This window comes from Littorina saxatilis, linkage group LG12 (assembly GCF_037325665.1).
Source record: "Littorina saxatilis isolate snail1 linkage group LG12, US_GU_Lsax_2.0, whole genome shotgun sequence".
NCBI classification, from domain to species: Eukaryota; Metazoa; Mollusca; class Gastropoda; order Littorinimorpha; family Littorinidae; genus Littorina; species Littorina saxatilis.
This window is the reverse complement of record NC_090256.1, coordinates 61,642,845-61,656,190: the sequence shown is the minus strand read 5'-3', so window position 1 is coordinate 61,656,190 and position 13,346 is coordinate 61,642,845. Positions and strand designations below refer to the sequence as shown.

General features: G+C 47.3%; 1 protein-coding gene across 2 annotated transcripts in view; it reads left to right on the top strand.

Moving 5' to 3' along the window:
- Positions 1-12,257, top strand: part of LOC138982489 (RNA-binding protein 45-like) — a 37,183-nt gene extending 24,926 nt beyond the window's left edge. The window contains exons 11-13 of one of the 2 annotated variants that reach the window (XR_011460877.1): positions 44-216; positions 11,545-11,668; positions 12,102-12,257. Coding sequence is in view for 1 of the 2 variants with exons in the window: in XM_070355794.1 (XP_070211895.1) it covers positions 44-201 (158 nt within the window). In the remaining variant the exon portion in view is untranslated. Of the gene's footprint in view, positions 1-43; positions 217-1,101; positions 2,353-11,544; positions 11,669-12,101 lie in introns of those variants that run through there. The other variant, XM_070355794.1, reaches the window with a different exon arrangement.
- The last annotated feature ends 1,089 nt before the right edge of the window (positions 12,258-13,346 follow it).

Sequence of the window (13,346 nt, the reverse complement as noted above, 5' to 3'; positions counted from 1 at the left end):
GTCGTTATCCTTGTCAAACGTTTTTTCTTCCTTTCTTCCCAAGGCCGCAACTATGGCTACGCAAAGTTCGCCAACAAGGAGGCTGCCATGCGAGCCATACAGACACTCCATGGGCAGAACCTGTCAGGACAGAGGATCAAAGTCCTGGAGGCAGAGCCGCCCAAAGGGGATGATGGGCCTGCCAAGAAACAGAAGGTGTGAAGTTCTCAAGACCAGGTGGGTTCAAGGCACTTGTCTGTGTTGTGTCGTGTATGCCGATCTGTGAGTTTTTAGTGAATTGCAAGCTGGGAGTGGGCGCTCTTGTGAGCGCGGATGCTAATAACAACAAAAACAAAGCGGAAACATGGGGGGGGGGGGGGGGGGGGGTGTTAGGGGGTTGGGCAGTGAGTTGATCAGGAAAAGATGGGATGGATAAGAAGGGGGGGGGGGGGGGTTGTTTGCTGTCCAAAAAAAAGAAATAGGAATGGGTTGTTAGCCCCGGGTCTGGATGGAGAAATATGCTTGTTCATAATCATGTTAATGTCCCTTTCTAATGGCCAGAAGTATGCGCATAAGAGTGTTACCTCTTCAATTTAGTATGATCTGAAGATTTTCATTGGGGTTTGGGGGCTTTCAGCAGTGTTACAGTCTTTTAGACACGGAGGTACATATATCGGCAGTTAGGAATTTCCTCCGGTGTCTCCCACACGTCTCCCCACACCCTCTTTTTACTTTTTATTTTTCCAGTAAAGAAAGAGGGGAAGGAACAAACTGAGGCTGATTTAGCAAGGTGTGGGAGGGGGCCTTATTATGTAGAAGTGACGATGCAGGGGAACATTGACACCATAGATTGACCTTGAACTTCGGTTGAAAGGAGAACTTACTACATGTACCATACCCAGAACAGTCTGTCAAAAGAATTGAAAATGTTCCCGAAGTCTACCTTCACTTGGTTCGAGACTCGGACAAAAAGTTAGTGTATTACAGAAGAGCGACAAAATGAATGGTATCGTATTCGAGATTTTCTGTAAGCTCCCAGTAAGTTCTCCTCTCAGCGTTGAAGTCAACTTGACTTGTTGAATACTGCAGACAACACCAAACTGAACTGTTTTCTGTCTTCAGTGCCGAGGTGTGTTGACTGCCACATGTCACAAACGGACATACCACTTGACTACACACCCACTCCAGTAGTTCGACTTAACAACTGTGCGCTGCTGACTGATCGTTAGGTTTGACAAACTTGGCTACATCTTTTACTGCAGTCGACCTTGACTTTGAACTCCAACTGAACTCTGAAGCAGCTTACTGACAAATCAGACTGGAGCTTGTCAAACTCATTTTACTGGACTATTTTTATGTTGTGCGCATTAATATGGTACAGTTTCATTTCTAAATCTTATTCAATATCTAAACATTGGTGAACAGATGTGTCTGGTTTTTGTTTCGTATACTGCAGTTTATGTCCCTCAGGCATACATGAGCTTTAACACCCACATTGTCATTTTGTTCTAAAATAAAAAGACTGTAGCTTCTGCTTAATCTCTTTGTTTTTATGTTTAGAAGATTAACTTTTCCCCCCTGACAGATCTTTGTTCATGTTTTCATGTCTTGACATTAATTACATCTGTTTGTCTGTAATTATCATTCATACAGAAACACACACCTAGCTGGTCTTTCTCGGTTCATTTTTTGCAGCTTCATCAAGACTTTTATGTATGCCTGATATTTTTTTCACATTTGTATAATCGGAAAACTATGTTGAATCCCATTTTATTGTTGGTGTTGTGAAGTGTTGTACCAGGTTCAGTATCCAGACACAAACACCTGGCAATGTTTTCAAAGTTGAACATTTCAAAATTTCTAAGAGGTATTCATTTTGCTCATTTGGCTTGGATCAGCCTAACTTTTATCACACAAACTAAACAGAGAAAGCCTAGCAAGGAAAGTAATGTCTTGAAGTGAGCTCTGTCCAATTGTTGCTACTGCTTTCCCCTCACAGCATCTGTTCAAGTACAATCATAATTTAAAAGGTACTACATAATATCTCTTTAAAAATTGATCTAAGAAAGTTGTCCGTTGTAGAAAGGAGGGCTATCTAAAGTAAGTTTCGTAAGAGTTTGGTTAACACAACTACCTCTTGGACTGTTTCAGAGCAAGTTCATCTCAGAATTTCATTTGATTAAAACAAGTAATTCTATCAGCTTCTGTCTTAAATCTTTAGGTTCACAGTCACTTTTGATAAGGAAACGTCCACTTGTATTGTTTCTAGTCAGACCAAGAATTCCATGCCCAGATACTTTACATGTTTTCAGGCAAGACTTCTGTTTGAGTTTCATTTTATCGGCTGTAACTTCAAATAAATGGAATAAAATATGTTCTGTTTCTGTTGGTTTGAGACACTGTGCCCCAGGTACTATGACTGGAGAAGAGTTGATTTAGCAGGAGTGTTTCACAGGTGTGCACTTAAACCCCTCCTCCGCAGTATCCTGCCCTTGACATGAGGGTAGACTTGGCTAATGATGAAATGCAGGAGACTTTCAGTGACACTGCATGTAGACATTGTCAGTGAATACATTGAATGATATGCAGACATCTAGTAGGTGGTTACTGAGACAGTTTTACTGGCTTTCTGAGACAAGTTTACTTGCAAGAGAAATGCAAAGAGAACCCGCACTGATTTAAATGTGCCCTTAAAAGGAAGCATCCCAGAATATAATTTTCTTTGCAAGTACTGGAATTCAAGTTTAACCCAAACCAATCTCAAAGGATGTATCACTGCTAAAAGTGGGAATTTGATGAACAGAAAAAGGGTTAAAACTACGGTATTTTCCGGTTACAAGGCGTTACAGCGCACCCCCTTCTTTTTAAACAAAATTGTAATCCAGTCACCCATTGGGCGCAGGGGGCCGATAGGGCGCACCAAAATTAAAAAAGTATACCGGTAACAAACGGTGGAAGAATGAAAATAAGCTGCACATCAAAGGAAGAATACAGAGTGCAAATATGTATGCTCTGTGTGTGCCGCGAGATCAAAGGCAGGTCCATTGTGATAGCTGGGTTGCCTTGTTTAGACACTGACCTTCCCAGGGGTCAATGACCCAGTTTTTGCTATGAGAGGTGGTTCCCCTGTCATAGATCTGAGAGAGGAAACACTTCCTGCACCAGGGTCAGTGACCGAGTTTAACCTATGGGGCGGTCTCTTTGATGTCTTGAGAGGAAACTTGGCCAGGGTAGTACCTAGTAGCTGAAACATGCATTAAATTACATATTCTTACTCCGAATCACATAAAAGCATTGACGCAGTCTATGATACTTAGGTCTGAAAAAGGCTACCCGTCTAAAAAGGTTTTAAAGGGAAGCAACCCAACCACAAAAGGAAAACACAGCCTTGGTTATGACCATATACCCGGGGAGTTACCTCCCGTGCCGGGTATGTGACGTCACCACTGCTGCACCACGTGGTATCATTCGGCTTTTTCAGACTACTGATGACAGGTCGTGTTTTTCAAGGCTCTGTGAGTTTGTGGAGTTTCTGTGCGACACCCACCGACCACCTACCCGTCTATTCATCCTCTACCGTGTAGTTGGTGAGATCTTTCCATTTTCTTGCTTGCAGTAAGATTTTTTGGTTCGTTGTTGATAATTTTCTGTCCTGTTGGACTTGTGAATTTCATCAGTAACGTGTGTTTTTGTTGGCCGCCATTTGCATTTGGTCAACATGTCAGAGAGCGCTAGTAAACGGGGAAAAGGAGATGTCAAGGGCAAGATTAAGCCCAAATCGTCCTCTACGGTTCCTAAACCTCCCTTGTTAGCTGTACTTACGGACAAAGAAAAGAATATTATCATGTCTGTCCCCATTTCTTCACCCTCCGACCACGCCGTGGTTGGGTGTTGTGCTACTACTAGCGTTACGTCGTCTGCTTGCCCACCCTCCGTGTCTTCGGATGGGCAAGCTTCGCTTGTCACTTCTCTCTTGAGTTCGCTGGTTCCAGAAATCCGCAGCTTAGTGCGTGACGAGTTGAAACGTGCTTCTCCTGCCGATACCCTGGTACATCCGCCGGCGGTGAGCGATACTCGCTCCTTAGCTTCCTGTTCCTTTCCGGTTGCGGCCGCATCCGGTGATGTTGGAACTTCCTGTACTTCTTCAGCTTCCTCTGTAAGCTTTCCAGGTATGTCGAGCTTGTCCACCGGCTCCCGTGAAGCCACCGGACTGTCCCTGCAGGGACGGAGCTCATTTGCTCAGGGTCACTCCCTGTTTCCTGTTCAGTTTCGTCCAGTGCACAACGCGTGTGAGGGCGATTCTGAGCAAAGGCGGTTTCCTTCGGAAGTCGCGTTTCCGGGTTTTCCCGGAAACGAAGGTCCTCCTGCACACTCACACTCAGAGGTGATGGTAGGAGTTGACCGTGGACTGGCCTCAGGGCAGCAGGGCTTCCGGCCCCAGTCTTCATGCCTTGCGTTTCCGCATCAAGGTGCGGTTACGTCGGGTGTGTTTCCGGCTCAGTCCGGATTGGCTTTTCCCTCACCGGACACTCCTCAGCGGGTGTTTGCGCGTGCGGATCAGCTTCCGCCCTACGGCCGAACGGGGAGTGTTTCCTTTCACCAAGGTGTTGGTGCGTCACCCCTTACTGGTCCCGTGGTTTCGGGCACGCCCTCCTCGCTCTCGTTCCTGCCTGCTGGCATGGATAACAGACAGGAGGTTGCTAGTGTGGACGGATTCCCCGTTTCGGGTTTTCCCGTTCACCGTCCGACCGCGGATTCCGGTGATTTCGGTCATGACGTGGCACACAGCTACTCAGACACGCAGTCAGTAGCCAGTGAGCAATCACGCGCGGGGTTTCCGTCTCAGTTTAAGCTTGCTATGGAAGCTGCGGCCGAGGTAACTTCCCGGTATTTTCCGGAAGGCGCTTCGGCCAAGGTTGACTCCGTTTCCGCTGCACCATCAGCGATGGCGGACTTCCGTTATGCACGGGGGGGAGATGCCCGTTTCCGGTTCACGGAATCCCCCTCTATAGCATACCAGCTTTCGCAAGTTTTTGCTCGTCCACCTCCTACCGGAAGTGGTTTGCCAAGCACGCCTGTTCCGTTACTCGTGCCGCACGGCACGTTTCCGGAAGAGGCTCGTGCGTACCTTGCTTCAGCAGACCAAGCAGCTTCTTTTGCTCCTACGACTCACAAAAAGTTTGCTTTGCCGAAGCTATCTCGCAATCTCTTGGCTTCCTTTGCTCTTCCGCGTACACCGCTGACGGTGACGCCGGACTTGCAACATCTCTTGGCCAAGCCAATTAAGAGTTGCTCGGGCACTGAGTTGTCTGAGTCCACTCTTTTGGCTTCCGAAGAGATCAATCGCCAACTTCTGGAACTGTCCTCCATTTCGGAGACCCTTATCAGATCTCTTTCTCGTGCTCTCACTGAGACTCTCGATCCGTTTGTTCTCAGTCAAGAGCAAGACGCTGACGACGTGTCAACGCTTCTCTCAGCCCTGGCCAGGGTGAATGAGGAGTTGATGCGACTCTCGGCTCTGCAGTACGTGCATTCTGTTTCATGTCGTCGGGATATTTTCCTAGCGCATTCGCAGTTCTCAGAACAGGTGACGCTTGACACACTCAGAGCTTCACCTGTCGCGGACGGTCCACTGTTCGGTCAGCTGGTCTTCGATGCACGAAGATCAGAGATTCAGGCCAACAGGGACCAGCAGTTTTCGGACTACTCCATTCAGGCTCTCAAGCAGGTGAAGACGGCTCGGCCCAAGCCCCCCCAGGCTTCGGGCTCGTCTAAGCCAGCTAGCACGAAGCAGACCAAGCCTGCCTTTTCTCAACCCTCCTCTAAGGGTTCGAGAAAGAGGACAGCGTCTGGCAGGGGGCGCGGCGGCTCTACCAGCAAGCCTCACCCCCAATGAAGTGTTCCCGGTCCCACCCCCCCTCCGCCCTCCACTTTGGTGATGGCGGGGGGCCTCTCCCGGGCTCGTTTTCATTGGCTGCGTGCTGTGCGCAGTCAATGGATTCTGGGAGTGGTGGGATCGGGCTTTCGCCTGCTCTGGCAAGACAGCAAGGCTCCGCTTTGCCGGCGTCCGCCGGCCTGCAAGCCCCCCTCCTCTCAGGAGGCAAGGTCCGTCCTTCAGGCGGAAATTGTCACACTGTTACAGAAGGGCGCAGTGGAGAGAGTCGTGGACCACAGCTCTCTGGGGTTTTACGGGCGCATTTTTGCCGTCCCCAAAGCCTCAGGAGGGTGGCGCCCCGTCTTGGACCTGTCGTATCTCAATACTTTCTTGAGAACGATACGGTTCAAGATGGAGACGCCGGCTTCGGTCAGAGACTCACTCCGTCCAGGAGACTGGGTGACCTCCATAGATCTGACGGATGCATACTTCCATATCCTCATGCATCCGTCCGACCGGAAATGGCTTCGTTTCCGGTGGGACGATCAGATCTACCAGTTCCGCGCACTCCCCTTCGGGCTGTCCCTCGCACCGTGGGTCTTTACCATGGTGGTGAGGCAGCTATGCGCACTGGTCAGGTCACAGGGTATCCGACTCAGAGCATATCTGGACGATTGGCTCATCATGAACCAAACCCAGACAGGTTGCTCGAGTCATACTCAGTCGGTTCTGCGTCAAGCCCACTTGCTGGGTTTCGCGGTCAACCGATCAAAGTCGGAGCTGATCCCGTCGCAGACGTTCACCTATCTGGGAATGTCCTTCTGCACGGTCGCTTGGACTGTCCAACCCTCTCAGAGACGGGTGGACAAGCTTCAAGCTCAGATCCACTCCACTTTGCCTCTCCTGCGGGCTTCCCTCCGGACGCTGGCCTCCATCTTGGGACAGATGGAGTCCATGGCTCTCTTGGTGCCTCTGGGCAGAGTTCACAAGCGGCCCTTTCAGCTTGCTCTGAAACCGTATGTGGACTCTCCCAACGTGGACTGGAACGTCCTCGTCCCTCTCCAGGGATGGTTCCAGTCAGCAACCCGGCCGTGGTTAGACACGGCTTGGGTCTGCAGGGGCGTGCCGATCGTGTCGCCCCCACCAGACACGGACCTTTTCACGGACGCGTCTTTGCTGGGGTGGGGAGCACACACAGACCGACTGACAGCGTCGGGCCTGTGGTCGGCAGAGCAGAGCCAGTGGCACATAAACTTGCTGGAGCTCGAGGCCGTGGCCCTTGCTCTAGCGGAGTTTCGGCCCTCCCTTCACGCCAAGCATGTTCGTCTGTTTACAGACAACACGACTGTGGCAGCTTATCTGAACAAGCAGGGAGGGTCGCGGTCCCCGTCTCTCTCGAGCAGAACCTGCGAGATTCTGGTCTGGTGCTGGCAACATCAGATCACTCTCACAGCCAGGTACCTGCCGGGGAGCTTGAACACTCTGGCGGATGCGCTCAGTCGCTCCGGCAAAGTGCTTCAATCAGAGTGGACGATCACTCACGGGGCACTGCTTCGTCTCTGGGCCCTCGTCCCAAAGCCTCAGGTGGATCTCTTTGCCACCCGTTTCTCGAAGAGGCTGCCGATCTTCGTCTCGCCATTCCCGGATCCCGAGGCTTGGCAGACGGATGCGTTGGCATTTCCTTGGACAGGGCTTCAGGCCTACGCCTTTCCCCCGTTCCAGTTACTCGCACGAGTAATTCGGAAGGCGGAAATGGAAGGTCCGGAACTTCTGTTGGTCGCTCCTCTGTGGCCCTCACAGGCTTGGTTCCCGGACCTTCTGAGGATCGCCCACGGCCCGCCAATCCCCCTCGCTCTAGTAAGAGGAGAGTTGGTGCAGCCTCGAACCGGCATTCCACACGAGGATCCCTCAGTTCTGAGACTTCACGTGTGGAAGTTGTCCGGACCTCTCTGAGGCGTTCCGGTGCTTCTGATCAGACGCTGGACTTGGTGGAACGCTCTCATCGAGCTTCCACTTCGTCCGTGTACGCGTCACATTGGAAGGCCTGGGCTTCCTGGTGTCATGGCCACGGTTTGAACGCGCTAGCACCTCGGTCTATGCACGTTGCAAACCACCTTGCTTCTCTCGCTTCTCAGGGAGCTTCTGCTTCTGCCTTGAGGGTGCGGAGATCCGCCATTGCTGTTACCCTACGGCAGATCGGCCGCTCGATTGACGTCAGCGGCGTCATTTCGAGGGTGATTAAGGGCGCTGCCCTTAAAGAGATTTCTTCGCGCACTCACATGCCGAAATGGGATCTTTTTCTGGTCCTGGAGTTTCTACGCTCCACAGAGTTCGAACCTTTGCTTAACGCCAGCTTCGCAAACCTGACACGCAAAACTCTCTTTCTTCTGCTAGTAGCATCCGCGCGCAGAGGTAGCGAGATCCATGCCCTCTCGGGTAGTCCGGAGGACATTTCACATGAGCCCGACGGCTCCATTACTTTGCGTTTCCGGCCTAACTTCCTGGCCAAGAACCAGGCCCCAGACCAGGCCTCTCCCCTGGTTCGCGTTAAGCCGTTGACTTGCATCCTGGCTCCTGGAGACCCGGACTCTGTCAATTGTCCCGTGCGAGCCCTTGACATCTACCTTGCCCGGTCACTACCGCTCAGGTCAAAATTTCAAAAACTCCTTTTTATCTCCATAAACACTGTGAGAAATAAGGATATTGCAAAGACGACTATGGCTCGGTGGGTGTCCACACTGATTAAGCAAGCCTACGAGTGGAACCTGTCAAAGGGGGGGGCGCTGCCTGCCTTTCCCCTGGACTCTGCTCGAGCCCACGAAACCAGGGCGTGGGCGTCATCTCTGGCTGTCCTTCGCTCTCATAAACTGGATGAGGTGCTCCGCACTGCCTATTGGCGCTCTGAGGACATCTTCTTGAACTTCTACCTCAGAGACGTCTCTGCCTTGCGGCAAGATGGTTCGAGGACACTTCCTGCTATGATCGCAGGTGGCCAGTTCCTGGACAGGGTTTAAGGTGAGTTAGATTTTATTCCCACCGCCTTGTTGAAGCTATCTGCTTTTATGTGATTCGGAGTAAGAATATGTAATTTAATCGAAAATTTTTAAGTAAATTTTCATTTCATTAATATACTTACCCGAATCACATAGTGTATTCCCTCCCGCCAACCCCGCATATGGTTTTTAGTTTTTCTAAAGCCGAATGATACCACGTGGTGCAGCAGTGGTGACGTCACATACCCGGCACGGGAGGTAACTCCCCGGGTATATGGTCATAACCAAGGCTGTGTTTTCCTTTTGTGGTTGGGTTGCTTCCCTTTAAAACCTTTTTAGACGGGTAGCCTTTTTCAGACCTAAGTATCATAGACTGCGTCAATGCTTTTATGTGATTCGGGTAAGTATATTAATGAAATGAAAATTTACTTAAAAATTTTCGATTATCACAAGTTGTTTGACTGGTACTCAGGCGGTCTCTTTGATTTTTTTCCTATTTCATACACGGAGTCGCGCCTTATGACCCGGAAAGTACGGTAGTTGCTTTTATGTCAAAGCAGACCGTTACTCAGTAAGGAAGCTGGTCTTGGTTAAGTCTTACAAACAAGACCCTGCCACACCCCCTCCCCCCAACTACTTACAACCCAAACCCAGTCATGATTTGGGAGGACACAGAAGGACTATAACACAATTGCAAAGGCAACAACTGACAGTGAGCAGTGACAGGAAGAGACCCAGCTGTGACGCAAATGGCATAATAGCCAGATGTTAACCTTGAATGAATGACTTGTACAGACCACTGTGAGGGGTCAATACAAATAGTGTGATGGCCACATGGAAACTGGCAGTGAACATTTAGGGGATAAAATGGAGACCATTTTGACACATGTGACATGGCAATAAAAGGCAATGGACAGATGGAGGTGTGACAGAAAGGTGCTGTGCTTTGGCGCAAATGGTGTAACAGCTCAATGGACGCAGTAGACTTTCAGTGAATAGCTAGAAGAGACTTTGAGATGACATTAATAGCATTACAGTGGAACCCCCTCTTTAACTACATGTACCTAAAAAAACAACAGAAAGTCAGATCTTAAGAGGGATGTCAATTTACAGAGGTTATGAACAGAAGACTTAAAAAAACAAGATGTGAAATCAGGGTGGGGGGGGGGGGGGGGGGCTGTCTTACAAGGGAGGGTTCCACTGTAGACCCAAACACTGTGGACAGGTTGTACCATTCTCTAACACAGATAGCTTAAAAGCAATCATATGTGTAGTTAAAATGAGCACAAGGGCACGAACGGCTGCATCAAAATGGCATAACAGCCAAATGAAATAGATTGCAACTTAGTGGCATAAACTTCACTTTGATTGTGACACAAATTGTGCATGGACTTTGAAATACATGAAGAGACCACTCTACTCAGTAGCACAAGTGATATGACGGCCAAACGCTGCGGACATTAAACAAATCTCTGGAAGAGTATGCGGTGTGACCAGTGACATGACATGAAGCGGAGTGAAACCAAGTTGAGACAAGTGAGCAATGACTGTCAGACACTCAGTACGATAAGAAAGACTGGAGAAACTGTGCTGTGTCACAAACAGCACACACCCCAGAACTGAACAGACATCATGAGAGTTATATTGAGGAGGTCAAACATTGACACAGACAATGAGAACATTGAGCTCAACAAAAGCGACGAACACTGAGCAATGACCAGGCTGTGTCGAAAATGCCAGACAACTGAACACAATGGACAATGATGAGTGTGGAACACAAATGTCATGACAGTCAGTGACAGCCAGACAGAAAGCAAGTGACAGGGAGAGACCAAGGTATGACTGCCAGAACCTACAGACATGAATGAATCACTGACAGGAAGCGAATATTCCATGATAGATGGCATGTGACAGCCAGTGGACATTGGACAAGAACCTACAGACATGAATGAATCACTGACAGGAAGCGACCATTCCATGATAGATGGCATGACAGCCATTGGGCATTGAACGAGTGACAGGAAAACTCACACACAGGCAACTGATGACGGGACTGGACTGGTAAAAGGAAAGTATAAAACACTGTGCAGACTGTGACAAATGAACTGTTCTGTGCTTGCCTTGATTGTCTGTGTTTTCCTTATTCATGTATGTGTAGCGGAATTAAGGAGGAGTAGAAAGGAGAGTCCTATGCTAACTGTACTCTGTTTTTCTTCGTGCATTTTGATTTATTTTTTGGATTTTATCCATTCAGTTTTTGTTGGTGTTGAGGTTCTATTTTGTTTTCTGAATCACAAAAACAGTGTTTGTATGGTTCAAAAAGATGTACATGTCAATGGGGTTAGGGCTGGACGGAGAAAGGCACACATTCATGTGTGCATGTATTTATTTTATTTATTAAGGAGATTTCTATAGCGCATAACTAAAAGCACTATGCGCATGTATGTTGAAGTAAAGGTGTATTGTTATAATGTTCACATTTTAAAGCTGCATAATTATGAAATAGCCTGATATTACAAAAAAATCCTCCTTTCAGTTTCATAGTTTAGCCCATTTCAAGTTCATCACTCCTAGGGACAGTCTAGTCTCATGAAAAGGACAGAAGCCTCAAGAGAATTTGGAGTTCATTGTGATTGTTTCTTTAGTATGTCCTGAACCTGTCTTAAAGTATGTTGCCATGTTTGTTTCTTTCATCAGAGCATCTTGGAGAAAGAGATCAAGTGAGACTTGAGAGATGCCACTGCAGGCAGAGATGACTTCCATCAGTACCAGTTCAGCCCTCTGTCAGCATCAGCACTGCTCCTACTTTTTATCTGATTGTGTGAGTCATTGCTTTGTTTCTCTTCAGATACACATTAATTGCTTCTTGAATTTATGGTTCACTAATCTGGTTAACATTTTTACCTTGAAGTATATACATATGTTCTTGTAGCGTGTGTACAGACACTGTTTTTGCAAGTGTGTGTGCATGCGTGCGTGCGTGTGCCCGAGTGAACATGTGTGTGCGTGCGTGCAAGTTTGCAAGTGCGAGTTTGCGTTGTGTCAGACCAGAAGTTCATCACTGCAGGAGACCTAGTTCATACTTTTATAAAGCTGAATTTACCTGTTAATGAGTGTTAGCTGGCATTTGTATATCTACTGTGGAGATGGAATAACTTGTTTTTGGGTCTTGACAAGTGCATGGTGACCCTTTTATTGTGTGTGTGTTTTTAAAACTTTCTTATGTGGTATTTTCAACTGTTTTATCTCTCTAGTGGATAAGAAAGCACAGACGAGATGATCAGCATGATGTCTACAGTGGACGGAAAACAAGAAGCTGGAGTTTATGAAAACAAGAACTTTTTTTAATAATTTATGAAATACGGGTATACTGTGCAATATTTTTACAAAAATAAAATCTTTACCATGCTGCTCTGTCTGTATTTGTTTGTGTGGCTGTGTTTGCCTGATAAGTGTGCGTGCAGCAGTTTATGAAACTGTCACTGCCTAACATGAGTTCTGTACTTCTCTCTCTGTCGGTCTGTCCCTGTCTCTGTTTGTTTGTCTGTCTCTTTCTCTCTCTCTCACACACACACACACACACACACACACACACACACACACACACACACACACACACACACACACACACACATTGGAAAAGAAGAATCCAGAAGAAATCTTTGCATGCATACACTAAAACTTAATGTCGCTATAAAGTACAGCCATACATCTGAGCTTTATTCACACAAAACAGATACATGAATAAAAAAAACTAGTCAAAGGGAACAAAAACTGATTATAAAGAGTGTACCTTATCATTATACCAGCTTTGTCAAGAATCAAACCTGCATTTGACCTGTACTACACAGAAAAGGAATGAAAGAGCCTGTGGTAAAGTGCGTTTTGATTCTAATGTCATGGGCATGCCCGCATTTGGCTACAGTCAAGAGGAAATGGAATAAAACAGCAATAAGACATTGTTATTTTAATGCATAAGATAAAGTTTTTAAAAAGTACATGTAAGACTAAATATTGAATAGATTGTGATTGAAATCTCATATTTTAACAATTGCATAAAACAAACAAACGGATAAGATAATGCAGCCGAGATAAAAGGCCAAAGTTTTTATTGTTCAGACAGAAAAAACAAGTCGCGTAAGGCGAAAATACAATATTTAGTCAAGTAGCTGTCGAACTCACAGAATGAAACTGAACGCAGCAAGACCGTATACTCGTAGCATCGTCACTCCACCGCCCGTGGCAAAGGCAGTGCCCGTGGAATTGACAAGAAGAGCGGGGTATTCGTTGCGCTGAGAAGGATAGCACGCTTTTCTGTACCTCTCTTCGTTTTAACTTTCTGAGCGTGTTTTTAATCCAAACATATCATATCTATATATTTTTGGAATCAGGAACCGACAAGGAATAAGATGAAAGTGTTTTTAAATTGATTTTGAAAAACAAATTTTGATAATAATTTTTATACATGTATATTTAATTTTTAGAGCTTGTTTTTAATC